This window comes from Lagenorhynchus albirostris, chromosome X, assembly GCF_949774975.1.
Source record: "Lagenorhynchus albirostris chromosome X, mLagAlb1.1, whole genome shotgun sequence".
In the NCBI taxonomy this organism is placed as follows: Eukaryota; Metazoa; Chordata; class Mammalia; order Artiodactyla; family Delphinidae; genus Lagenorhynchus; species Lagenorhynchus albirostris.
Genome location: NC_083116.1, coordinates 98259527 through 98284395, shown reverse-complemented (window position 1 = coordinate 98284395; position 24869 = coordinate 98259527). Strand labels below are relative to the sequence as shown.

At 42.5% G+C, this 24869-nt stretch overlaps 2 protein-coding genes across 6 annotated transcripts in view; both read right to left on the bottom strand.

Annotated features, from left to right (window-relative positions):
• RPGR (retinitis pigmentosa GTPase regulator) overlaps positions 1 to 24869 on the bottom strand; it is a 268816-nt gene that overhangs the window by 189257 nt on the left and 54690 nt on the right. The window lies entirely within an intron of this gene.
• LOC132514040 (ferritin light chain-like) lies at positions 13710 to 23894 on the bottom strand. Its single transcript, XM_060138697.1, has 2 exons — positions 23727 to 23894; positions 13710 to 14459 (listed from the first exon to the last, which is right to left on the bottom strand). The coding sequence occupies exon 2, from the start codon at positions 14376 to 14378 to the stop codon at positions 13797 to 13799; it is 582 nt and encodes a 193-aa protein (XP_059994680.1). The 5' UTR covers positions 14379 to 14459; positions 23727 to 23894; the 3' UTR covers positions 13710 to 13796.

Sequence of the window (24869 nt, the reverse complement as noted above, 5' to 3'; positions counted from 1 at the left end):
GCATCGGCAGGAGGACTCTCAACCACTGCGCCACCAGGGAAGCCCATCTTCTCCTGACTGTTACAACATTGAAGCCTCTTCACTCTACTTCTGCATATGCTCCTTCTCTGTGTTCTGCACTGATTTTCTTCCTCCTCTTGCTCCTACATGCTTCCCAAGACTGCCACTGGTCGTTATTTTTTTCTCACTTTTGAACCTTGAGCTCATCAATGTCCATGCTTTCATCTGCCAAACCTCTATCTCTGAATTCAATTATTTCCTCAAGCTCTATCCCTGTGTTCACAGGTTCCTGATGGACATCGCTCCCTGAATAATCCAACATCACCTCAAACTCAACAGGTCCCAAGATAAATTCATTATGTTCTCCCACAAATTATCTCCTTTCCCAAAGGCTGGAAGCCTGTTCTTTGTTCCTCACTTTATCCAGTCAATTGCCAAATCTGTAAGCTCTCTGCCTTTGTAACATCTGCGTCTGCTTCCCGTTTCCATTCTCACTACCCTACCCCGAATCCTCACAATCACTCATATTGCTTTTGTAATAAGCTTCTAATTTCTCTCTTCCTATCTTTCCTGTCTTACTCTAAGCCATCACATTCAGCAAAGTCAAATTAATTTCCTAAAGTAGAGCAATGATAGCTTCCTTGTTCAAAAACCTTGAATGGCTTCTCAGTTAAGTGCAAATTTATCATCCCCACATTCAAGCTTCTTTGTGATCTATCCCCAACCCGTCTATGCTTGGCTTTCCCCCCCCCACTCCCCCTCTATACCCTACAAGAAAACTGAATTACTTGTTCCCTAAATCTGTTCCCATATTCCCTATCTCCATGCCTTTGTTCATACCACTACCCTCATCTCTGCTTGTTAAAATTTTGATCAATATTCAATATCATTTTGGATGCCTTCTCTATCTTCTCTTGTAAAAATCTGGCTGAAACTTCTGCCAAGACCCCATCTGAAACTTCAATTACAGCAATGATTACATTTTGCATCTAATTACAGTTTTCTGTGAACTTGTTTCATCCCCCTGCTCAGCCTGGAACCTCGTTTTTTAAATTGGGTAACATATTGGACAATATCAGCGCTCCACCCAGATCCCTTTTTGCCATTTTCCTATTCTGTGGCCTCCCTCCACCAATGTCAGCGTTCTTTGAATTGCCAGGCCAGCACCTGTGGCAGCTCTTCTTCAGAGAGCTGCCCTCAGGCTACTGGAGCTGCTTTGCCAGTAGAGGGTCAGAGGGCTAGTGCTGGGAGTTTCCCCCCACTCTACCTTGGGGTGGGTGGTTGTTGACCAGTTGTTGATATCGAGCATGGGAGTATGAAAGCCCAACTGCCTGACCTCAAGATGATACAACTCGGAGGGCAAACTCACACTGAGAGTTCCTCTGCAGGGTCAGGCTGAAGTTAACCCTTGCAGGATTTTTGCTGAGATATCACCCTGGCTTGACTTCCTCTTCTGCCCTGCTCCCTAACCCATCTGCCTGTCTCTCAGGGTGCTGCTAGGAAACCCTGGCTAAGACAAGGAGCATTTCTGAGTACCTACCGCATGCCAGGCACCATGCTAAACATGTACATAAGTAATTTCATTTAAATTGAACCCTCACAATCACTCTGAGAGCTAAGTACTGTTATTATTCTGAATTAACAGATGGGGAAACTGAAGCTTAGAGAGGTTAAGTAACTTTTTCAAGGCCATACAGCTAGGAGGTTGCAATGCCAGGGATCCAAACAAGGCTTCAGAGGCAGTTCAGTCAACCACTTTGCTATGCTGCTTCCAAAATTGCTAAATGGAAGCAACTACATCTAAGATGCCCCTCACCCCATGATCACTGTTTCTTAGTATTCACACCCGAATGTAATCCTCTCTCCTTGAGTGTGAACTGGACCTACTGACTTGCCTCTAACAAATAGAATATGGTGATGAGATGATACTTCCATGATAGTTCTAAGACTGTGAATTCCTTCTTGCTAGCAGACCCTCTTGCTGGCTTTGATGAAGCAGGCTGCCATGCTGGGGAGGCCGATGTGACAAGAAATTCCTGGTGGCCTCCAGTCAAGAGCCAGCAAACAACTGAGGCCCTCAGTCCAAACACTTGTAAGAAACTGAATCCTGCCAACAACCACCTGAGTGAGCTTGGAAGTGAATCCTTCCCCAGTGAGACTACAGCCACAGTCCACATCTTGACTGCAGCCTACGAGAGTTCCTGAGCCAGAGGGCTCAGTTAACCTGTGCCTGAATTCCTGACTCACAGAAACTGGGAGATAATAAATGTGTGGTATTTTAAAAAAACCCTAAACCCAACCTAACCCAAACCAAAACAACAACAAAAAAACAACTGCTACCTGGAAAGCAGAGGCAGGCTTGTTATTCTGTGTAACACTTAACTACTTCTGGCTCAGTGACTTACCAATAGAAATTCTAACCAATACCTATCACCTCTGGTGCTTTTATAGTCCAATAAACTTAGCTAGGATGGTGGCAATAAACCGCTAGAAAAGCATTAACTTTCCAGTGTGATTGGTACTTGGTGCCCTTAGAACCAAGTAAACAACAAATAAATTAGGAGTGAGGACTGGGTAAGGAATTTTTTTAATGCACCCGAAATAAGCTTTTGGCTTTCTGCTTGTTTCAATCAATTAATCAATAAGGGACAATGCAAATTGGGTACCAGCTGGCTTACTGCGCAGTGATAAGTAAAGTTATGTTCGGTGACTCCCAGTTAACATCATGTTTTCCAGTGTGTGCCTCTCCCTGCCCCTGCATCCCCACCCACATATAGCACAGTTGTCATGTAAATGGACATCAGCCAAGCATGCTTTCTCCAGCTCTCTAAGCCTCTTGTTGCCATGGGACGACAGATTAAAACTCAGAGAAGATAGAAGTAAAACTGAAAAACATGCAGCCCTTCAACTCCCACAGCAAGAAAAGGTAATAATGGAATGAACGACACTGAGCCACAGTCAGCCACTATAATGGTAGGAGTAGAAAAAGTCCAGAAGATAAAAGCAATTGTGTAATGAACCACGGGAAAAAGTGCACACCTTCTCCATCCTTTTCAAACAGCAGTTGGCAACAACTGTCCTGATTTGTCTGAGGTTCTTGTTTTAGCACTGAAAGTCCTGCATCCAGGGAAACAGCTCGGTCCCTGGCAAACCAGAATGGTTGGTCACCCCAGCAACAACCATTAATTCCCAAAGGCCTCTGCTCCCATTGATGTTTGCTTTTTAATTGGAGGGGTCAATAAAAAGCTACTTTCTTAAACTTTTGTTTTTGAAAGCTATAAACACCCTATTGGCAGAGTTTATTTTTCAAGGTAGTGCCATAAATTCTATTTCTTCTCACTAAAAAGTGAGAATGACATTGGAAAGACTTTACTAATCTTACTCGGATGACATATTTAAGCTGAAAGGTAGGGGATGAAATAGGGGAGCAAGTTTGGAAGACACAAAGCTATCAAAAATACGGACTAAAAAAAAAAAATACGGACTAAAAGTACATCTAAATTCATCAGTATATTATTGATTGGGGGAATCATTTGGCTGAATATAAAGGTACAAGTTAATTATGTTGGTAGTTACTTTTCACCCCTAGAGATCTGGGCCTTACAATTGGCAAATTTTATAGCTAGAAGATACCTTGGAGGTAATCTAATCCAAGCTCCTACTGTTTACATAGCATTCAAGGAAGCTTGAGCTTGTGTTTTACTGCCTCTTACCACTGGTTTGGGGAGATCTTAATAAGTGTTATACAATAAAAGGGTTCCTTGGTAACATAAATTTTGGAAATATCAAGGTAAGTAATATCATACAAGTTTCTTGACTGCAGGAATTTTCTAGGTATTTTATATGCTCATAGTGACTCCCACTCAGAAATGTACATTCGAGTCACCTGGGGAACTTTAAAAAACTACAGATGACTGGGCCCCACCCAGATCTACGGAATAAGAGAAAAAAAATATCACTCTCTGGATAGTTCTGATAGTCACCTGATTAAGAATCACTGGTTAATGTGCACTGTGAATCTATAAGAGTAAGAAAATATCTGAGGGGCTTCCCTGGTGGCACAGTGGTTGAGAGTCCGCCTGCCGATGTGGGGGACACGGGTTCGTGCCCCGGTCCGGGAAGATCCCACATGCCGCGGAGCGGCTGGGCCCGTGAGCCACGGCCGCTGAGCCTGCGCGTCCGGAGCCTGTGCTCCACAACGGGAGAGGCCACAGCAGTGAGAGGCCCGCGTACCACAAAAAAAGAAAACATCTGAAATATATTCCAACCTTACTTGATCATATAAATGTTTTTTCTTCCCTCTCTCCCTCCCTCCCCCTCTTCATCCCTTCCTTCCTTCTTTACTCCTCCTTCCTTCCTTACCCTTCCTTCCTTTCCTTCCCTTTCTTTCCTTTTTGCTTCCTTTCCTTTCCTTTTGTTTTTGGGAAATACTGATTTATATGTTTCAGGATTTGTTTGTCTGGTCAACCACTGTAAGAAGGGAAAATAGAAAATTATAATGATATCTGTAAATAGAATTTGATTTATTTAAAAACAGACTACTTACACTTTTTTATCTAACTATTTGATGTGAAAATGGTCATCTTGTTTCATCTATACCTTCAGCCACTTCTCCCCTCTCCCCACCGCTGGAGTTTTTTGAAGCAAAACCCAGACAATCATATTATTTTATTCATAAATATTTCAAAGTGTATTGCTAAAAGATAAGGATTCTTTTGCAATACCATTATCACATCCAAAAGTTGACAATAATTCTTCAATACTATTAAATATTCAGTTGGTATGTGAACTAAGAAATTAACCTAAGGTGAATTGACATCTTAGTGATATACATTTTCCTAACCAGAATATGGTACGTCTTTTTATTTGTTCCTGTGTATTTTTGTGTATTTCATAAGTGTGTTCTAGTTTTTCTCATATAGGTTTTGGAGTTTTTAAAAATAAGTTTCCAACTAGATATTATATTTTATTTATTTTGGTTTATTATCTGCTGTTTTAAATGGGGTCTTCTATTCCATTATATTTTCTAACTTGTTATTGCTTCTATATATAAAGTGTATTAATTTTAATCAACTTTATGAAGGTATAATTTACATGTAACAACAAGCACAGATTTTATGTGTACAGTTCAATGAATTTTAATAAAAGTATATACCCACTTAACCACCACCCCCATTACTGATTTTTATATTTATATATTGATTTTATAAATAAATAAATGGAATTTAGTAAATTCCATTTTTATTACATACTTTCACAGTTCTTACTAGCACTTAGTCATTTGAAAAGGCATCACATTCCAATTTCTTGTTTTGGTCTTAGTTCTCACTCTATCTGACCATGCCAAAAAGATTTTCCAGTCAATGCTGTTATAGAAATAGATTCAATGTCAAAGTCTGACTGCTCCTAGAGATTTAAATTGTTGTTACGGGCATAAAGAAACATGAGCCTCTTTGCAACAGGTGTCATGCTAAATACAACTTTACTGATGCAAGCCGCTAATAATAATTGGAATGTGAGCTGACTCAAGAATAGACATCCAGCTCATTAATATTTGCTTCAGAGAAACAGGCTCAAAGGTTCTTCTTGAGTCTCAGTGGGTCCATGACCTTGATGTTTAGATGAATAAATTTATTAGCTGATCCCAGTACTAAGGTTGTCATTACTCAGAGATTCCGAACGACCACTGTCTGGAAAAATGTGTTTACCAAGCCCCAGCTGTTATACTTATGAATATTTAGGAAGCTACAGTGACTGGCAATGGTCTCAGTGCCCCCAAAATGTGACGATTTTATCTGAAAGTTGAAAGGTAGCCAAATCACTCGCCTAGCAGATACCAGAATAAAAGCAGCTTTGCATGGGAGTGGGAGCTTTTCAGGCTGACTCTCCCCAAGACCATCAACACGGTGAAGATAGACTGTTACCTACCTAGGGGCAAAGTCATGAGCAATGTATGGCACAAGGTTGTAGGGGCAGAAGGGTGAGGCACACTGTTTGGAGGATAAAGGGAGAACAGAATGGGTTCTTCCAGAATTTCCTAGAGTCAATAGAGACTGTAACACATAATTTATGACTTCATCTTTGTCTTAGGTTGGGGTTTTGAAAAAGTGGACCCTCAGCAAGGATTTGGGCACAAGCAGTTTATTGGGAGAGGAGGTATGATCTCCAGAAACATGCTGAAGGAGGGAAGGAAGGAAAACCGATAAAATGTGTATAAATGAAAGTGTTAACAGCTGTGGGAAACCCAGGGCTCCATCTCACTGGGCACTTTCTGAAACATTATGTAAAACATGTCTCAGAATTGCCCTACCGAGAGCTGAGGACACTGAGATATTTATACACTAATTCCCACCCCTTACCAGTTCAAGGTCACTATGAGGAAAGGGCGAAAGTTAACATGGCACTTCTGAAATCTCCCACATGCAGACCAAGCAAGCTCCTCCGCCCAGAGAGTGCCCTCTGGCAAAGAGTTGTATGGGAACTATTTACAAGCAATTTCCAGGGTAGACGAAGAGGATGCGGGTGTTATAATTCTATATTGATTGTGTTACTCTCTGGTTGTTTTTTTATGTGTGAGTTTCATTTCACCAACAGGAATGTAAACTCGTTGAATGCATGGGCCACAGCTTATAGTATTTGTATTGCTTCCCCCCATAAATTCTGGAGATCTCCTTGCTACTGGGAGATTAAATCCACTAACCCCACCATGACCTGGGCCTTCCCCAGACGCCCTCTCCAGACTTCTCTTTGCAGTCCACTCTCTCAATCCAACCGTTCCAGTCACTCGATTTACCTCACGTGCCTCCTCCCTGTCTAGAATACCTCTTCTTCCCCTGTGCAATTGGTCAACACTGATCGTCTTTCGAGATCAGCTAAACAACTTTTCTTTCATATAAGTGCTTCATGTTCCACCCAAGTAGAGTAATCCTGCCCTTTTTGCAAACCACTACCTGGCTCTTACTTCCACCATACAATTTACATACTGTACTGAAGTTTATGTTTTTCTGTGTTAGTCTTGCCTACCAGAGTGTGAGCTCATTGAGAAAGTAAACTATGTCTTAAATATTTCTTTATCTGCAGCACTTAGCTCAGTGCCTGGTATAGAGTAAATGCTTAATAAATATTTTTGAATGAACAAATGAACATGACCAATAACTACTTCCTGATTAGATGAAACAAGAGGCTGAACGTACCTGCTTTGGGCACTTCTAATACAACTATCAAGTATTTGTAGATTGAATGGAGAATATTCCCCAGAACAGCATGTCCTTGCCCTTCAGTCAAAGACAACCAAGAACACACCCGTAGTTTAAAAAGTTGGAATTTTACTCACTGCAGACAAAGAACACTCATCATGAGGGACTGTGGGGTGTCTCAGTAAGACTATGGAGAAAGAAATTATTATAGGATTTGGGCTTCGGATAGATGATTTGGGAGAGGGACCAAGGAAGCAGAGATCTGCTGTAGATTAGATGCTGTCAGAAAGTGGGGGCAATCCTATGATTGGGTATTTTGTAAGAGGCACAGTGACTTTGATTTTGTCTGTACTTAGACAATATTATGAAGTAACCTTGTTTTGTTTCATTTTATTACGGTCTCAGAGTAACTTTATCTGAGTTTGGTATTCTGTGAGATTGTTTATGTCCAACAGAACAAAATGGCCTGGCTGTAAATGTCTGACCAGCTTGTAATAATACCGAGGTCTAGTTGTGAACATCAGGTACGTTTTGAACATCAGGGAATGCATTTTTTGACATGAGGAGCAAAGAGAAAGGCCCCAAAGAAAGGTTATAGTATGTATATGTGCTGATAGCGTTCACAAGTGTGGAATGAGAGCTGAAAAGAAGGGGAATAAAAGTGAAAATCCTGCTCTATAACCTTTTCAGGTTGACAGGAGTTTTAAATTCTGAAGCGCTGCATAGTATTAACGGCATATAATGGCTGAAAGAATTTTTTTCACCAGAAAAGCAAGTAGCACAGATTCTTCTTTGAAGATATAAAACCATAAGGTCTGGAAAATTAGAATACTTAATCCAGCAGCAATATCACTTGCGTAGTGATAAAGTAATAGGATTTCCTTTTCCTTGCCTCCCTGTTTTGGCTACTCGCTTTTTGAAAAAAAAAAAAATTGTTGACATCCTTTATGGGGGTGAGGGTTAGATAAGAAACCTGAAAGTATATAATTTATGTTCAGGGAGAAAAAAAGAATTTGGAATTTTCTGGTAGTTAAATTGGTTATGAAGTCCTGTGACTATAAAGCTAGGTCCACAGGGTCATTTGAAAGCCAATACGATATTCATTCAATAAATTATTTTTGAGCACTTAGTATAACTTAGGTACTATGCTAAATGTAGTAATTACAGGTCTAAATTATCTGGATTGACTTTTAGGGAAAACTTTTTATTTAGATATAAATTCAAACTTACAGGAAAGTTGCAGCAATAGTTTACCCTTCATACAGATTCACCAATTGTTTTTCCTAACCATTTTTGAATAAGTTAGAGAAATTGTGCTCAGCTATACCCCTAAATACTTTGGTGTATGTTTTCTGAAAGCAAGGACATTCTCCTACCGAACTATCATGAAATTATCCAAATCAGGAAATTTAACATCGATACAATACCATTATCTAATCCATGGTCCATACTAAAATTTTATACATTGTCTCAATGTCCTTTATAGATTTTTACCCCTACACAGGTCCCATCCAAGATCATGAATTTAGTTGTCATGCTTTTTAGTCTTCTTTAACCTGGGACAATTCCTTAGTCTTTCTCTGCTTTTCTTTCTTTTTTTATTAAAGCATAGTTGATTTATAATGTTGTGTTAGTTTCAGGTGTACATCAAAGTGGTTCAGTTATATATATATATATATATATATATATATTCTTTTTCCAAATCTTTTCCATTATAGATTATTACAAGGTTATTACAAGATATTGAACATAGTTCCCTGTACTATACAGTAGGTCCTTGCTGTTTCTTATGTTTTATATACAGTAGTGTGTATCAGTTAATCCCAAACTCCTAATCTCTTGACCTTCACACTTTTGAGAATTATAGGCTAGATATTTTGTAGCATGTCATTCAATTTGGCTCTGATGTTTTCTCATTGTTAGATTCAGGGTGTGAATTTTTAGCAGGGATATGTACTTGATTTTAAATCCCAGAATAGCTGCCTCTACCCACGTCTCCCACACTTTGACCTGATACCTCGTGCAGGAGAGGGCCCTTTGAGGTCTCCTGATGAAATCCAGACTTTTCTCTGCTTCCTCTTATGATCCCTAATTTAGCCATCAGAACCGATAAAATCTTGAAGAGTATATATGCTTCTTGGGGACTTTATACTCAGCTGAAAACTCATATTAATTCAAAACTGTTTCCTAATGTGTGCCTCCTCCCACTCCCATGAATTAGTGCCTGCTTCATTATTATTATGAAGAATAAATTATTCATCAAGGTGGATAAATGGCTTATGGGGATAAATAACATGACATAAATGTAGTAAAAATGTGGTCTTTTTCTAAATAAGTAGCATTTTTAACCTAACCCTTTAAGACTGTGTATCTCTTTGGAGAGAGTCAACCACATAGTACTCCAAAAGTAAGAGCTTCAAACAGGCCTGACGGTAAGGAAGTTCAAGGCCTCAGTGACACCTGGAGTTTTGACTGTGCCTCTTCAGTCCCTGCTCCCTCAAGCTAACATATCCAAGGCTACCACGAAGTGTTAAGGAGGAGGATGTGTGGGCAAAAAGAATGGGCAGAGAAGACTCCCAAGAATTGGAAACTATGCAAAGAGTAGCAGCCGGCAGCAGCTAATTAGTTTCTGAAATGACCCCTTTGTGTGGCTTGTCCTTCCTGAGAGAGAGGTTAAGATGCTGTCATGCCTGCTTTTAGCAGGATGGTAATTAAAACATTTAATCCCAGGTCCTATATAAGGTGGCTCCACTTATTTGGCTAAAGAGAGAGTGGTCCTTCTTCATTTTTATTTTCCCCTCCTGCATACTGAATGTCACATCCAAGAAATGAGCAAATTCCTACATTTCACTTCTACACGTAGGGCCAGTTTAGAGGGAGGAATGATCATTAAGGAGGATTATACAATCTAAAGGTATCTATTTTCCTGAAACTGAGAAGCAAGCTTATTTTGAGATGTTACTATCATAGCTCTTTACTAAGCTCTACTGGGATATAAAATCAGCTGATAAAAAAAGCTAACAGGGTTTCCCTGGTGGCGCAGTGGTTGAGAGTCAGCCTGCCAATGCAGGGGATACGAATTCGTGCCCCGGTCCGGGAAGATCCCACATGCCGTGGAGCGGCTGGGCCCGTGAGCCATGGCCGCTGAGCCTGCGCGTCCAGAGCCTGTGCTCCGCAACGGGAGAGACCACAACAGTGAAAGGCCCGCGTACCGAAAAAAAAAAAAGGGGCTTTCCTGGTGGCGCAGTGGTTGAGAGTCCGCCTGCCGATGCAGGGGACAGGGGTTCGTGCCTGGGTCTGGGAGGATCCCACATGCCGCGGAGCGGCTGGGCCGCGCAGGCATGAGCCTGCGCGTCCAGAGCCTCTGCTCCACGACGGGAGAGGCCACAACAGTGAGTGGCCTGCGTACCGCCAAAAAAAAAAAAAAAAAAAAGTTAACAATTATTGTGCATTTAGCATGTGCTGGGCCATGACTTAGGTATCTTACATGGCTCATCCCATTTAATCCTCCCTAAAAGCTATGAGTTGGATAGTATCGCCTTTATTATGATCATGTCCACTTTTTCAGAGGAGGAAGCTGGGACCAAAAAAGGTGAAGAGACTAGACCAAATGAGTTAGAGGCAGGATCTGAACACAAGCCCATTGCTCAACCACCACGCTTTCTGCCTTTCAGACTCCAACTAAGAGAAGGAGATGAATCCACGTCAGGTGACTGGTTTGGGTTGGTCAGGGAAGATTTCACAGAAGAAGGCTGATTGGAACTAGGCTGAAAAGTAGACTGAGTTTGATGTGGTGAAGAGGAGTATGAAGGGCTTTCCAGGCGAAGGGAACCCCGTGAAAATTGCTGGTACTGGGACAGCAAACTGAGCACTCTGGCTATGGCAGAGAGCTGCTGCAGTTGTCTGCAGGATTCCTAGGGCTCACACTTCTATAAAAGAGAGGAAACTTCCACTCTGGTCCCTAACAGGGGGTTACTGGAGTGGATGTGGAGAACTGTGAGAGCCTGATGGGTTTTTTTTTTGGTGCACACTAGCCACAGTACAGGGTCACTGTAATAACAAAGCAATGGGGCCTGCCATGCCTTCCCCACTTCCCTTGGGCCACCAGCATTGTTCTAGATTCCAGTCTCCATGGGGTTAGCAGAAAAGGCTAGCCAGTCCAGCCTGGCTTCTGCTCTGTTTCAACTTCTGTTCCTGAAACTGGGTGGTTGAGTTTAATTCAGAACGTGGCAATAGGAAGCCCTAACACATTCTCCAATTTGGTTTTACCACCAATAAAGCTATCTTCATTTCCATCTGGCTTCCTGTGTCCGTTCTAATTGATTTGAACTCTAATTGATTTGAACTTGGATGAAAGGAAAGCAATGGGTATTCCCCAAACTTCCAACAATAGGAAAGTAGTAGAAAATTCGATTTAAAAAGTAGATTAGACATGGCAGACCAAGGAGAGCCTTCAAGGCTGGTATAAGGAATTTAGTCATAGCCTAAAGGAATCAGTTATTATAATTCTGTGCGAGTGCACTAACACACACACACACACACACACTCACATATACGTACAGTGGTTAGCAACAGAGAAAATCACTGTGGTATTTGTTTCCAAATTAATCTGTAGAAGTTTAATGTCATCAAATCCCCATTTTCCACAAATATATTTGCCAAGAAACTTAGTCATTTTTAAAAGCTAAACTAATATTTTATCCATATGTCTTTGAATCGTTTATTGTCTGCCCAGCCAGTTGCTTTTTTCAATAATTATTTGATTGCCAAAGAATATTTCAGCCTATTTGGGAGACTTTAATAAAGCTTTCTCCTACAGCCCCATTCTTGATATTAAAAGACACTCGTAAGTAAATATGAGTAACATTACTCATAAGTAAATATGGTCTGATAAATATGTCATTGTTTGGAAACAAATGTTTGTATCCTTCTTCCCAAATAATCTACCAAATATAGTCTTTCAATTAGTCTCATAGTTATTAGGTGGTTTTTTTTCTCATTCAGATTTATGTGTCTATATGAGTGCTAATTTGAAAATAATTTTGGTTTTAAGTTTTAATCCAAAGCTGAAAATTGTTTACTGCTTCCTTATATCTCTTACTGTCAACTATCAGCAAATGGGCAAAAAAACTCTTTTCCGTAGGAGTAATTTTTCCAGTATATTCTTTTTTATTATCAAAGGACTTTGCATGAAAACAGGAAGATAAGGTTTTCTCCTTAACTGAGCAAAACAGGTGTCGCAATCTCTGTAAAATACTCTTCTATGCCTCTGACCCTGGTAAGATAAAAGAAATGATAGTATGCCTTTGGTCTTCCTGCTCCAGGAAGGAAAGTTGCTGTAGGAAAAGAATTGATTTTTTTCCACTTCTGTGGTTTGAGAACAAGTTATAACTCCAGCTTTTCCAAGTGCAAGGAAAATAATGCACAATTATTAGATTGCTATTTGTGAGACACAAATGCACGGATTTAGCAGGAAAACAACTCACCAGAAAAATGAAACACATTTTTTTTTAAAGAATGCTATATTTTACTGCTGCTTCTCCTTCTCTTGGCTTCTGGAATGTAACCTCCATCTGACCTACCTCCATTCTAATCATTTTGGCTCTCTTAGTACTTCCTTAAAGTTATCTTCTCTTTTCTCTAAAATGAATACAGAGGCATTTTAAAATCTGCATTTTGAAAGTTTATGTATCTGTTTATACACAACCTTGTTCCAGAAGGGGTTTAAGGTGGCTTGAAAGAATCCATAAATTACAATAAGCACTTAGAAGAACCAGGAATGAAGTGTATGCAAAATGCTTATACAATCGTACTCGTTTACTCTGGGTGGACCACAAACTTGGCTCTAAGCTTTTTAGCAGGCAGTCAAATAAGGAAACTTAATTAGTTACATCATTTACAGTGCCCATAAAACAAAAACAAACCAATGACCTAAGCGAAGCACCGTTATTCCTAATATTAAGACCAGAAAGAAATTGCTTTTGAGAGGCTTCATAAAGAGGTCAGTGTATGATGTTAATAAAGTGTTCTCAGTAGCAACCTAACGGGAGACACAAAGGTGAATTTCACTGGGCTCTCTCTTCAATACAGGCAGATGGCATCACGCCAATGTGAAAATCAGGAAAAGCAAGTTTATCACGAGTTTGGAGGGTTGAGGGGGGGACACAATGTGATACGGTCAAGATACTCAGCTCTCTGCTCTGCTCGGAGAAACCAAAGATACATTTTAGAACAACAGAGTTGAATCCAGTACCCAGAATGACTCCAGAGAAGTCATGAAACCCCTAAAATTCTACGCAACCTTTTCTGAACAGGTGTGTTTCTTTTTCTTGACAGAGAAAACATAATTTACCAGATACTCAATGTACCCAGGTGATACGCAAAAGTTAGGAACCGTTTCTTTATAAACCATCTAGAGAATTAAACAGACTACAAATCTTTCATGCTATTAAGATACTTTTATTTTTCTCACAACCTAGCTTTTTTTTCCCCCTCTGCAAAGAGAGGGGAGTTTCTATCTGGTGCCTCGGCTCGGGTGAAGGTTTTACAGGGTGGTTAAAGCGTTGCCTCCTGGTGGAAGAGGAGGCTGGGGCGGAGATCTCACTGGAGGAGGCAAAGGCGTCTCTCCGGGGCTGCCGCGAGGCTCCTAGTCGCGCTGGCAGAAGAGCCTTTCGAAGAGATGCCCTGCTCAGCCAGGGGCCCGGCCTGGGGCCCGGCCAGCTTGCGCAGGTTGGTCAGGTGGTCGCCCATCTTCTTGAGGATCTTCCTCTCCACCTCCAGGAAGTGGCTCTCCAGGAACTCGCAGAGCTGGGCGTCCGCGCTCGCAGAACCCAGGGCATGGAGATCCAAGAAGGCCTGGTTCAGGCTCTTCTCCAGGGCCATGGCAGCCTCCACGGCTTCCACTATGGTGCTCCACTCGTCCGGCGACAGCTTCTGCCCGTCCTGGGCCGGGGCGCGGCTGCCCCACTGCTGCTGCATCTTCCAGAGGAGCTGGGAGCCCTCGCGCTTCTCCTCAGCCAGCTCCCGGAAGAAGCGGCCCACGCCCCCCAGAGCCACCTTGTCGCCTTCGAAGTAATAGCTCAGGGAGAGGTAGGTGGACGAGGCCTGCAAGTTTAGGTTGATCAGGCGGCTGATGGCAGCCTCCGCCTCGGTGGAGGAACTCCGCTTGCTCTGGGCGCTCATGGCTAGTCAGCAGTGAGGAGGACTTCTCCAGAAAGTGTCCGTTAGGCAGCTCCCGGAAGTGGAGGATAAGCCTCAACGATTCTGCCGGAAGTTGCGACTAAAGTGGCGACGCTAGAGGGTGGTGAGCGGCATGAGGAGGGGGAGGGAGAGGGGGAGGCAAGGCCAGGGTGGGAGCACCCCGTTTGTTCCATCCAAAGGCTGGTGAAGCAAGAGAGAGAGCTGGGGGGCTGCTGGGCACACTCTCAGTCTAGCTTTTGGTAAGAGTTTCTTTCTTTCCTAATTATTGGAAGGGAGTCTTTATCATTTTGCCCCATTTCTTACCGTAATTCCAAGATGAGACAAGAATGTCCAAGGTGAGAAAGCCAGAAGTATTGATAGTGAACGTCATCCAATCTTCAATTGTGACTTAACACCCCGTTGTTTCTTATTTTAGAGCCTGTATGAATAGATTTTTCCTCTGCCCCTGATCCCTTATGGAGAGGGTGACTATTGGTTCCACTTTGCCCAGAGCAGTCTTGTCCTGGTGCAATTATTAATAGTGTCCCCTAAATTAATTAATTAATTTAAAAAATAACACCCCCTTTCACACCCAAAAGGGTCCTTGTTTGGAATATACATTACATAGTCACCTTACTGATTGAGAAGGATAAAATCCACACTATGTAATGTGAAATGGTAGAGTTTGCAAGACATTGAACTTGGGCTAATTCCTTTCTATTTTATTAATTAATCAGACCAGTAAGAGTCCCATCATAAATTTTCTACTATTCAGCCTTCATTTTTTCATTTGTTGATGCATTTATTCCTTCTACTAAAAGTTCTCCTAAATACTGTTTATGTGCCAGGTGTTTTCTTAGGTACTGGTGGCTTCCCGTGATTACCCAGATATTCCACCATTAACTGAAACACGTCATGTGAATGGGCACTAAAGATGACAATGTACATTTATAAATCCTACCAAAATAGAAAAAACCCATAAAGGATGAGTTAGTCATTCTCAGTTAGAAGATGAGGGCAGAACTAGATGTTCTCATAGGGGTTTTTCCAGCTTCGTGATTCCATGCTTAGCATTTTATTTTCCTAAATACCACTTGCCTGGGGCTGTTTCACAATTAGAATGCTTTCATGTGTTTTCTATCAAACAGGAAGGCATATTCTATTCGGGGTAAACAATATTTGAACCCCAGAGAAGAGAATTTTGCTCTAAACTTTGGATCTAGTTCTAAATAAAGATAAAGACCCACTGTTTTGCAACCACTTTCAAATTTTACTTTCTGTGTTGTTGAAAAATGACACCTTAAAATTTCAAGAAGAGCTGCAGTCTCCCTTCACTGCTTAAGCTAAAATATGAACACATATCCTGTATCTAAATACAGGATATATTGTTCGTTTTTTTTTTTTCATTAAAGGCTGTTGTCCCAAAGTGTTCTCATATTGCATTTGAGGTTTGCAAAAACTGTTAGTATTCAGGAATAGCACCTTTTTCAGTCCTGGAGGGAATTAACTGGGTAAAACAGGAGTAGTTCTGCAGCCTTTCTGGCCTTGGTGCTAGGGCCAAAAAGAGGCTGGGAGTGGAGAGGAGGGGGAAAAACAGAAGTCCAAATCCAAGGACAATCCTAGCATTCCCCCAAATAGGAGAGAAATTATACCAGATGCAATACCCTCTAAATAACTGCAAAGAAAATAATAATTTTCTACCTTGTGCATACACCATTAATCATCATATTGACCTTGTAACAAGAAAATGCAAAGCTTAGAGAAAACCTCACCATATAACATACTCTCTGTATTGCAGCATGTCAGGCTCATTTAATATATTTCAATTTCCTATGCATTTACTTATTCTTGGAAAAGAAAACTGTCTATATAAACTTTCTCAGATGAGATAGTTTTCTGCCTTGTGCAAATGTTGATAAATCTTTCCATGATCACTTTAGAGAGAAGAGAGCCAGTGTGGGACCTGTACTCTGGTGGGTGGTTAAGCACATAGTTGTCTGAATCAGAATAACGTGGGCTCAAATCCCAGCTTTGCCACTTGTTACAAGTGTAACCCTTAGGCAAGGAGCATAACCTCTCTGAACCTCAGCTTTCTTGCCTGTAACATGGCAATGTTAATATCTCACAAGCAGACCACAAGGATTCAATGATATATAATACATGAGAAAACACTGCCAAACAAGTAGAAAGCACTCAAAAAAATAGTGCTGGGGCTTCCCTGGTGGCGCAGTGGTTGAGAGTCCGCCTGCCGATGCAGGGGACACGGGTTCGTGCCCCGGTTCGGGAGGATCCCACATGCCGCGGAGGGGCTGGGCCCATGAGCCATGGCCGCTGAGCCTGCGTGTCCGGAGCCTGTGCTCCGCAACGGGAGAGGCCACAGCAGTGAGAGGCCCGCATACCAAAAACAAACAAAAAAATAGTGCTGTATCATCAATCAGTTTTGCAGTAAAATTGTAGAGACACTGTCAAACCCTATTAAGTATCAGAAGCATACCCCAATATATTTTTGATCGACGTTTCCTCACTGCAGACCTGTTTTGCTGAATCACTATCTTCTGTGGCAATGTCCTTTCAAGTATGAAAGCACCCAGATACAGCTTTGGGTGTCCAAGATCTAATTCATTTAAAGCATGAGCAAAGCCAGCTTCTCTTACTTCCCTTGGCTAAGTGAGATTCATCAACACCTCCTAAGGTCCTCTGTGGCCCTGTCAGCTGTGGAGGGAGGGGAGCAGTGCATAGGTGGCAGAGGTCTGTTTCTTTTCTCAGTTCTCCAGCTTGAGATCATCACTACAGCAAGAAACATCTAATGAACGCCTACCTTATAGGAGAGGATAAGATTACAGAACGTCTCATGTGAATGGTAGAATTCACCTCCTCTCCCACTCAAATGTAGACTTTGGAATGCTTCTGTCTTGGGTCAGATTCCCCAGAAGCAGACCTTGAGATGAGGATTCCTATGCAAGTGATTTTTTGGGAAAGTGCTCCCAGAGAGACCAAAAGAGAGTGGTGAAAGCAGGACAGAGAAAGAAAGGAAGTCAAGAAGCAAGGTTGCAATTTTAGGAAGTCTCAGCTTCATAATCATCCCAGGGTGTAGCTTTGGAGTGTAAATTACACCTAAAGTTTACTTCAACACGAGGCAAGGGAACTGGACTTTTATATTCCTGTCCATTAGCTATGGGCAGCTCTGGGTGGATATAGATTCCCAGGGTCTGTGTACAGGTTAGGCAACTCGAGTAGCCCAAAGGAAAGCTGAAAAAGGTCACAGATGCTGGTCATTAAGAGAAAAGCACGCTAAAGCTTGGTGCGGAGCACATCCAATAGGATTTGGGCAGGGCACATACAGTCTCCACCATCAGCTTGCTTCCCTACTTGACCTTGGAAGGTACTGGAGTACAGTGGAAATGAGAAACCCCAATTAGTACCTTTAACCAGGAATCCAGTGGATAAAATGAAGACTTTATCATAGTTTTTAACCTATATTTATACCTCTTTGCTACTTCTGTTTACAGGGAATACAGGGGTTTTGGAACCTATATCTGCAATCTCCTTTTACCAGATCTGAAAATCTGTAACTCTCTTCAGGGATCTCCTTTGCACATATACCAGGCCAAATCAGACCCAAAGCTCCAACTATGAAAGCATTTGCATCTTTTTTTTTTCTTTTTTCTTTTATTTATTTTTGGCTGCGTTGGGTCTTCATTGCTGTGTAAAGGCTTTCTCTCGTTGCAGGGAGTGGGGGCTACTCTTCATTGCAGTGCACGGGCTTCTCATTGCAGCGGCTTCCCTTGTTGTGGAGCACAGGCTCTACGCACATGGGCTTCGGTAGTTGTGGCACGTGGGCTCAGTAGTTGTGGCTCGTGGGCTCTAGAGAGCAGGCTCAGTAGTTGTGGCGCACGAGCTTAGTTGCTCCGCGGCATGTGGGATCTTCCCGGACCAGGGCTTGAACCCGTGTTCCCTGCATTGGCAGGCGTATTCTTAACCACTGCGCCAGCAGGGAAGCCCCAGCATTTGCGTCTTCATCGAACCCTCTACTCTCATTGACATCATTCTCCATGTTGGAACCGCACATTGCTTTTTTTTAATAGCTGCATAAAAGTACTTAAAAGTCAAAACATTCCTAGCAACCCAGACACTGCCAGGCTGTGAAATGGCTGCTTAAGGACCTGTCATCCAAACTGAACTCACCTGAAAACTGACGGTACACAAACAGCGAAATTGTCTCCGTGTGCTTGTCATTTTTCTAAAAGGAACTGTGAAGGGCTACAATTTAGTTCTGAGCTGTTCATCTACTTTGGACAAGGGACACCCAGCACCAGGCAGTTATTAAACAGAAAGATTTAGTTCATCATTTTCCTCTTCCAAAACACACACACACACATGCACGCACGCACGCACGCACACACATACACGCTCGCACTTGCACACACACACACCCTCTTCATCCCACCTGTACTGTCCACTAAGCTCCAGGGCTCACCAAGAAGCCTGTCCAACAGCGCAGCCCAACAGCTCTGCCTTGCACAGCCTCCCCTCCTTGTGCTTCCTGTGGGCACCTCAGACAAGCAGCGGTTCCCAACTGGACCTGAGTTGGTCCCCCAGATGACATTTGGCAATGTCTGGTGACATTTTTGGTTGTCATAGCTAGGGGGAGGACACTACCGGCATTTAGTGGGTGATGGCCAAGGATGCCGCTGAACACGCCACAGTGCACAGGAAGTGCCGCTCTTCTCCGCAACAAAGAATTTTCTAGCCCAAAATGTCAACAGTGCTGAGGCTGAGAAACCCCGTGCTAATGGGTAAAATAACATTGGTATCTTCGTTTGGGTTCCCTCAAAAGCAGACCCTGAGATAAGGATTCGAGTACAACTAGTTCATTTGAGACGATTCCCGAAAGCACCAGTAAGCGAGAGGGGAAATGAGACAAGAAGGGGAAGCAAATCAATCAAGATGGCCACTGAGCCTGCGCATCCGGAGCCTGTTGCTCCGCAACGGGAGAGGCCACAGCAGTGAGAGGCTCGCGTACCGCAAAAAAAAAAAAAAAGAGTGTGTTAAAGAGCACGTCACTCCTATGGGCAACTAGGATTCAATCCTACTGGGGAACTCTGGGAGACTCTATGAGGCATACCTTGGAGTTATCTCAGACAAGGACAAGGAAACCAGAATATTTCTCTTCCAAATCCCATCTGTTATTAGCTGAAGACTACTCCCAAGGATGTTAACTTTCTGGCACTTCTGGCCTACCCTTAAAGAACCAAAAGAAAGCCCCCTCAGGTAGAGAGTTTTGGGTGCTTGTTGCATGGGTATGCATGGAAATGGTGAGTGCTGAGCAGAAATGGGTAGGGTACCAATCATGTGTGCTGGAGTTGGTCCTCCAAGCAAACATTCGTGGGACTATATCTTCAGGTACTTTCTCTGAGGATGATACCTTAGCCACAAAAAGTAATTCTAATCATGACCATAGTAGATGTCCTAGAAGACAAGCAACAGTGACACGTTTTAGTTAGAGTGACCTTGTTAGAACACGCAACTGGAAAGATTCTTAGAAACCACGTGCTCCAGGTCTGTACCAATGCATGAATCGCTTCTTAAGAATGGCTCTGACAAATGATCATCTAGTTTTTGCTTAAATCCACCCAGGTTACCAGGAACACATTAGCTCATGAGGGATACCCATTCCACTTTCAGAGAGTGTGATGTGGGAAAATAGAGCCCACATCTTGGAGCCAAGCAGATATGAGTTTGAACCTGACTCACTTTGCAACTTTAGGCAAATATCTTAACCTTTCTGAGTCTTACTCTCTTTAGCTATAAAATACCAGAAGTAGTATTATCTACCTCTTAAGATTACTGTGAAGATTAAATAAGCTAATACAAGGAATTCACCACAACTTCTGACAGATAGTAGGTGCTAAATTAATATCAACTGCCTTCACTCCTTTTTCTTTTCCATCCTCTCAAATCTCGTGTGTCAGCTCCCTGCCTCACAATAAGTTTGGTCCTCCCATTCTGATTCCAACTTCCAGAAGAATATAAAATAAGTGCAGCCCACTTTCCCACGGATCTAAGACTTCCCTTCTCCACCAAAACAGGCCTGGCTGGCTTCCTTCACCACTCCTCTCCCACAGGCCTGGCTCTGTGGGCCTCTATTCTCTAGTCACTCTCCAGAAGCGAGTCGAGTTCCCCCCCAGAGACAGCTTCAACCACATCCTTACCTGGGACAAAATACAGTTGGAGATTACATCCTTTTAATTTTGATGCATGTAGATCAAAATGGGCTCTGTATGGAATACTGTTCTCTTTTAACATAAAGAAAAAAATCTGTGCAGTCGGGAAAGGAAGGCACAAAATGAATTTTTCTTTCCTTACCATGCTCCATTTTAACTCTTGCAAACTGGTTTCTTCCGACCTGCACTTGCCCCTTAGCCCTCCATGATGAAAAGTGCTTTCTGTTACTTTTTAAAGGGAAAAAATGTGATGCCTCTTAGAAAGAAACAAGACTCACGTTCTGAATAGAGGTGGCCTCACATTTCAGAAGGGCTGGCAAGTCAGCCCTTGGTGGTTGCCAAGAGGTGGGTTGGACAGACACAGCTTGAGCTGGAAGGAACATCCAGCCTTGAAATCTGAAGTGGCAACTTTTGCAATGCCACTCTCCCTTTCCCTGCTTGACGTCCCTGAATGTTCCTTCTAGTCATGCTGACATCTGGCTGGAGAAGAGAATCACCCAGCAAGAGATTGTGCTTTTCATTATCTATAACATGATCCCATTTGTGTGTGTGTGTGTGAAGACATAAAGACATATCCCAAAATGTTAACAGTGGTTCTGTATCTGTCTGTGACCAACTTGTTACTTTCTACTTTTCTATATTATCTGAATTATTTTGGCAATGGGCATGTATTTAAAATTGCTGCTGACATGAAAAGATGCTCAACATCACTAATTATTAGAGAAATGCAAATCAAAACTACAATGAGGTATCACCTCACACCAGTCAGAATGGCCATCATTTAAAAGTCTACAAATTACAAATGCTGGAGAGGGTGTGGAGAAAAGGGAACCCTCCTACACTGTTGGTGGGAATGTAAAATTGGTGCAGTGACTATGGAAAACAGTATGGAGGTTCCTCAAAAAACTAAAAATAGAGTTGCCATATGATCCTGCAATCCCACTCCTGGGCATATAACCAGACAAAACTATAATTCGAAAAGATACATGCACCCCTATGTTCATAGCAGCACTATTTACAATAGCCAAGACATGGAAAAGACCTAAAAGTCCATCAAGAGACGAATGGATAAAGAAGATGTGGCACACACACACACACACACACACACACACACACACACACACGCCACACACACTGGAATATTACTCAGCCATAAAAAAGAGTGAAATAATGCCATTTGCAGCAACATGGATGGACCTAGAGATTATCATACTAAGTGAAGTAAGTCAGAAAAAGAAAGACAAATACCATGTGATATCACTTATACATGGAATCTAAAATACAAATCAACATATCTATGAAACAAAAACAGACTCACAGATATAGAGAACAGACTTGTGGTTGCCAAGGGGGAGGGGGCGTAGGGAAGGGAAGGATTGGGAGTTTGGAATTAGCAGACGCAAACTATTATATACAGGATGGATAAACAACAAGGTCCTACTGTATAGTACAGGGAACTATATTCAATATCCTGTGATAAACCATAATGGAAAAGAATATGAAAAAGAATGTATATATACGTATAACTGAGTCACTTGGCTGTACAGAAAAAATTAATACAACATTGTAAATCAACTTCAATAAAATTTTTAAAAATTAAAAAGTAAACAAAATTACTTGCGAAAACTCAGGAAAAAAAGGCCTGTTTCTATTTTCAGAGAAACGGGGAAAACTTGCTCCTCCTCTTTCAAGTGGGTCATGTGATCCTGGTCCACAAAGCAATGAGCAGGGCTCAGTATTTGTCTCCTGAAGCCTGAGCTGGCTTCCTCCAGCCTTGTGGGTACTGAGGTACCTTGCATTTGAGAAATTAAGCTCAGGATAATGAGGGAGGTCTCTCTCCATGCCCCCTCTCCTACTCCCTTGGGACTTCACTGGCAGTCCTTTTACCCTCACTAGCCACCAATAACCTGAGGCTCAGTCTGGGGACTGGGAAGAAAGGGGAATCCCTCCTGGGACTGAGGTGACTTGTAGGGCAGGGGTGCTGCCTTATACTTCTTCCTTATTCCCTGCTGGGCTTGGCACTGTGATTGACACAAAGAGTCACAGATTCTCAAGGGTGATGAAAACTCAAACGTCGGCTGATCCCAGTCCCTTATCCCTATTGTCAGTGCTTAGTAATTACTTCATGAACAGCTTAAATGTGGCTCCTGGTCACTTTAGCTGCTCAAGAGGTTTGAGCCACAGCGTCAGATGCCCCAGTTCACCCAGACACCATCCCCAGCCAGTCCCTTTTGCCACTGTCCAGGAGTTCAAAGACGTGACTCAGCAGTTATGCCTCTATGACTGGAGGCAGAAGAAGAGGCCACTGACCCACGATGGGACCGCAGCACCAACAACAGGTCCCATTTACAGCTTCAGGGGCTGGGGATGACTGCACGCCTGGCATCAGTACTCCTCCCCTCCCACGGTCCCCCTGCCCCCTCCTCGGGGTGCCTGGGTGTGGCTGCAGGCCAAGGCGCAGCACTGTTCCCCAGTTCAAGCTAAGGAAATATCTGGGCCTGATGCTCTATATAAGCACCAGATGGTAATGATTAAAATTAAATTAAATTAATGTTTGACAGTCTGTGAAGGGCATAAATTGCATGGTGTTTGCTTGTCCAATCTGTCATCTTGTTTCCCTTGGCTCAGGTCAACAAACAACAGCCGAAAGCTCCCTCTCTGGATCAAACAGTAGCTTATTTCTCTGCTATGGAAATGGCTGTTCAGTTTACTCAGCTGAAGGCTCCTATGCTGCCCAAATCGTGATTAAGATGCCTTAAAAAGGCAGAGAATTCGATCTTCTTGCCACAATCTCCAGCAGCCATCTCCCCAACACACTATAACAGCAATTACTGGTTAGAATTCAGAAACTGGGCAATCTGAACCTGGCCCAGGAGCAAACCATTGCTAAAATCACAAAGCAATTTCCAGCTCTAATGACAGCCTTCCTCATTCACATGGTTTCTAGAGCATGTGGGCACTGCTGATGTGTTATCAAGTTGCAAAAGGATCCATGGTATCCCATTTTTAATTCACCCATCTGCCAAGTACTCCCTTCCAGAGAACTTTCAGATTTAGACTTTTGCTCTTTCCCCCCGTGTTCAGAGATCAGTGTTCCAATATTTACATTGTCCTTCTAGCTACTTACATCCAAAGTAACATTTCAACCTTGGTACTTCTGCACAAGAACTTCGATGAAATTTTCACAATGTTTAGCATATATTTTTGGTGACAAAGATTCATTTTTCCAGGAGTCAGCCAAACAGTAGGACAAGCAGCTGAAGCACAAACAGGGTGATGGAAGCTGGGATGTGCCACCCAGATGGCCCTTAAGGAATGAGACACTTACTCCCCCTGCTGCTGGGCATGCTGCTGGAAGGCGGCCTTCAGCTGTCGGCCCGCTTTGGGGGTCACCTCCGCTGAAGACAACAGCTTTGCCCCAGATCTCATCTCCTTCTGAGGGCAGCCCAGCTCTCCCAACTCAGGACAGCTCCGAGGGGCCTGCTCTTCTCACTATTTTCTCTGCCTGGACTTGTCTTCCAGGTTACTGCCTGACTCCTTCCCTGACTCATTTGGGTCTCTGCTCAAATGTCACTTCGTCAGAAAGGCTTACCCTTTCCCCAGAGCCCCACCTCCATAGCTTCCCGTGTCTTATCCTGCTTTCATTTTCTTCATAACTCTTACCACTACCTGACACTATTTAGGTATTTGTCTATCATTTAGTTTATTACCTGTCTCCCCACTAGAATATGAGCTATATGATAGCTGGGACTTTAGCTGTTTTGTTCATTGCTTTATCTCCACTACCTAGAAAGGTGCCTAGCACATATATAGAGGTACTCAGTAAATATCTGTGAATAAGTGAATGAATGATTAATTGCCTAATATCTTAGCTACTTCCTAGTACTTAGGCTGCCTTGGTCTCTCTCTCCATATCCTGAGAATCTGAGTCCTGCCAGGGTAGCATAATAGTCAAGAACATGGGCTTGGGAGTTAGGCTGACTTATTCACTTAGTTCACACACAATTACATAGCCCTTGTTAACGCATTTAATGCTGTAAGAGATAATTATTATTATTATTCCCATTTTAAAGATGAAGATACTGAGCAACAGAGAGGTTAAGTAATTTGCCCCAGGCCACATATCTAGTAGAAGCCAGAATTCGAACCTAGGCAATCTGTCTCCAGAATTTCTGCCATTTACCAGCCATGTAATTTTGAGTAAGTTCCTCTCTGAATTGGCTTCTTTGCCCATCAAAATGGAAATGGAGATGATAATGCTTACCGCACA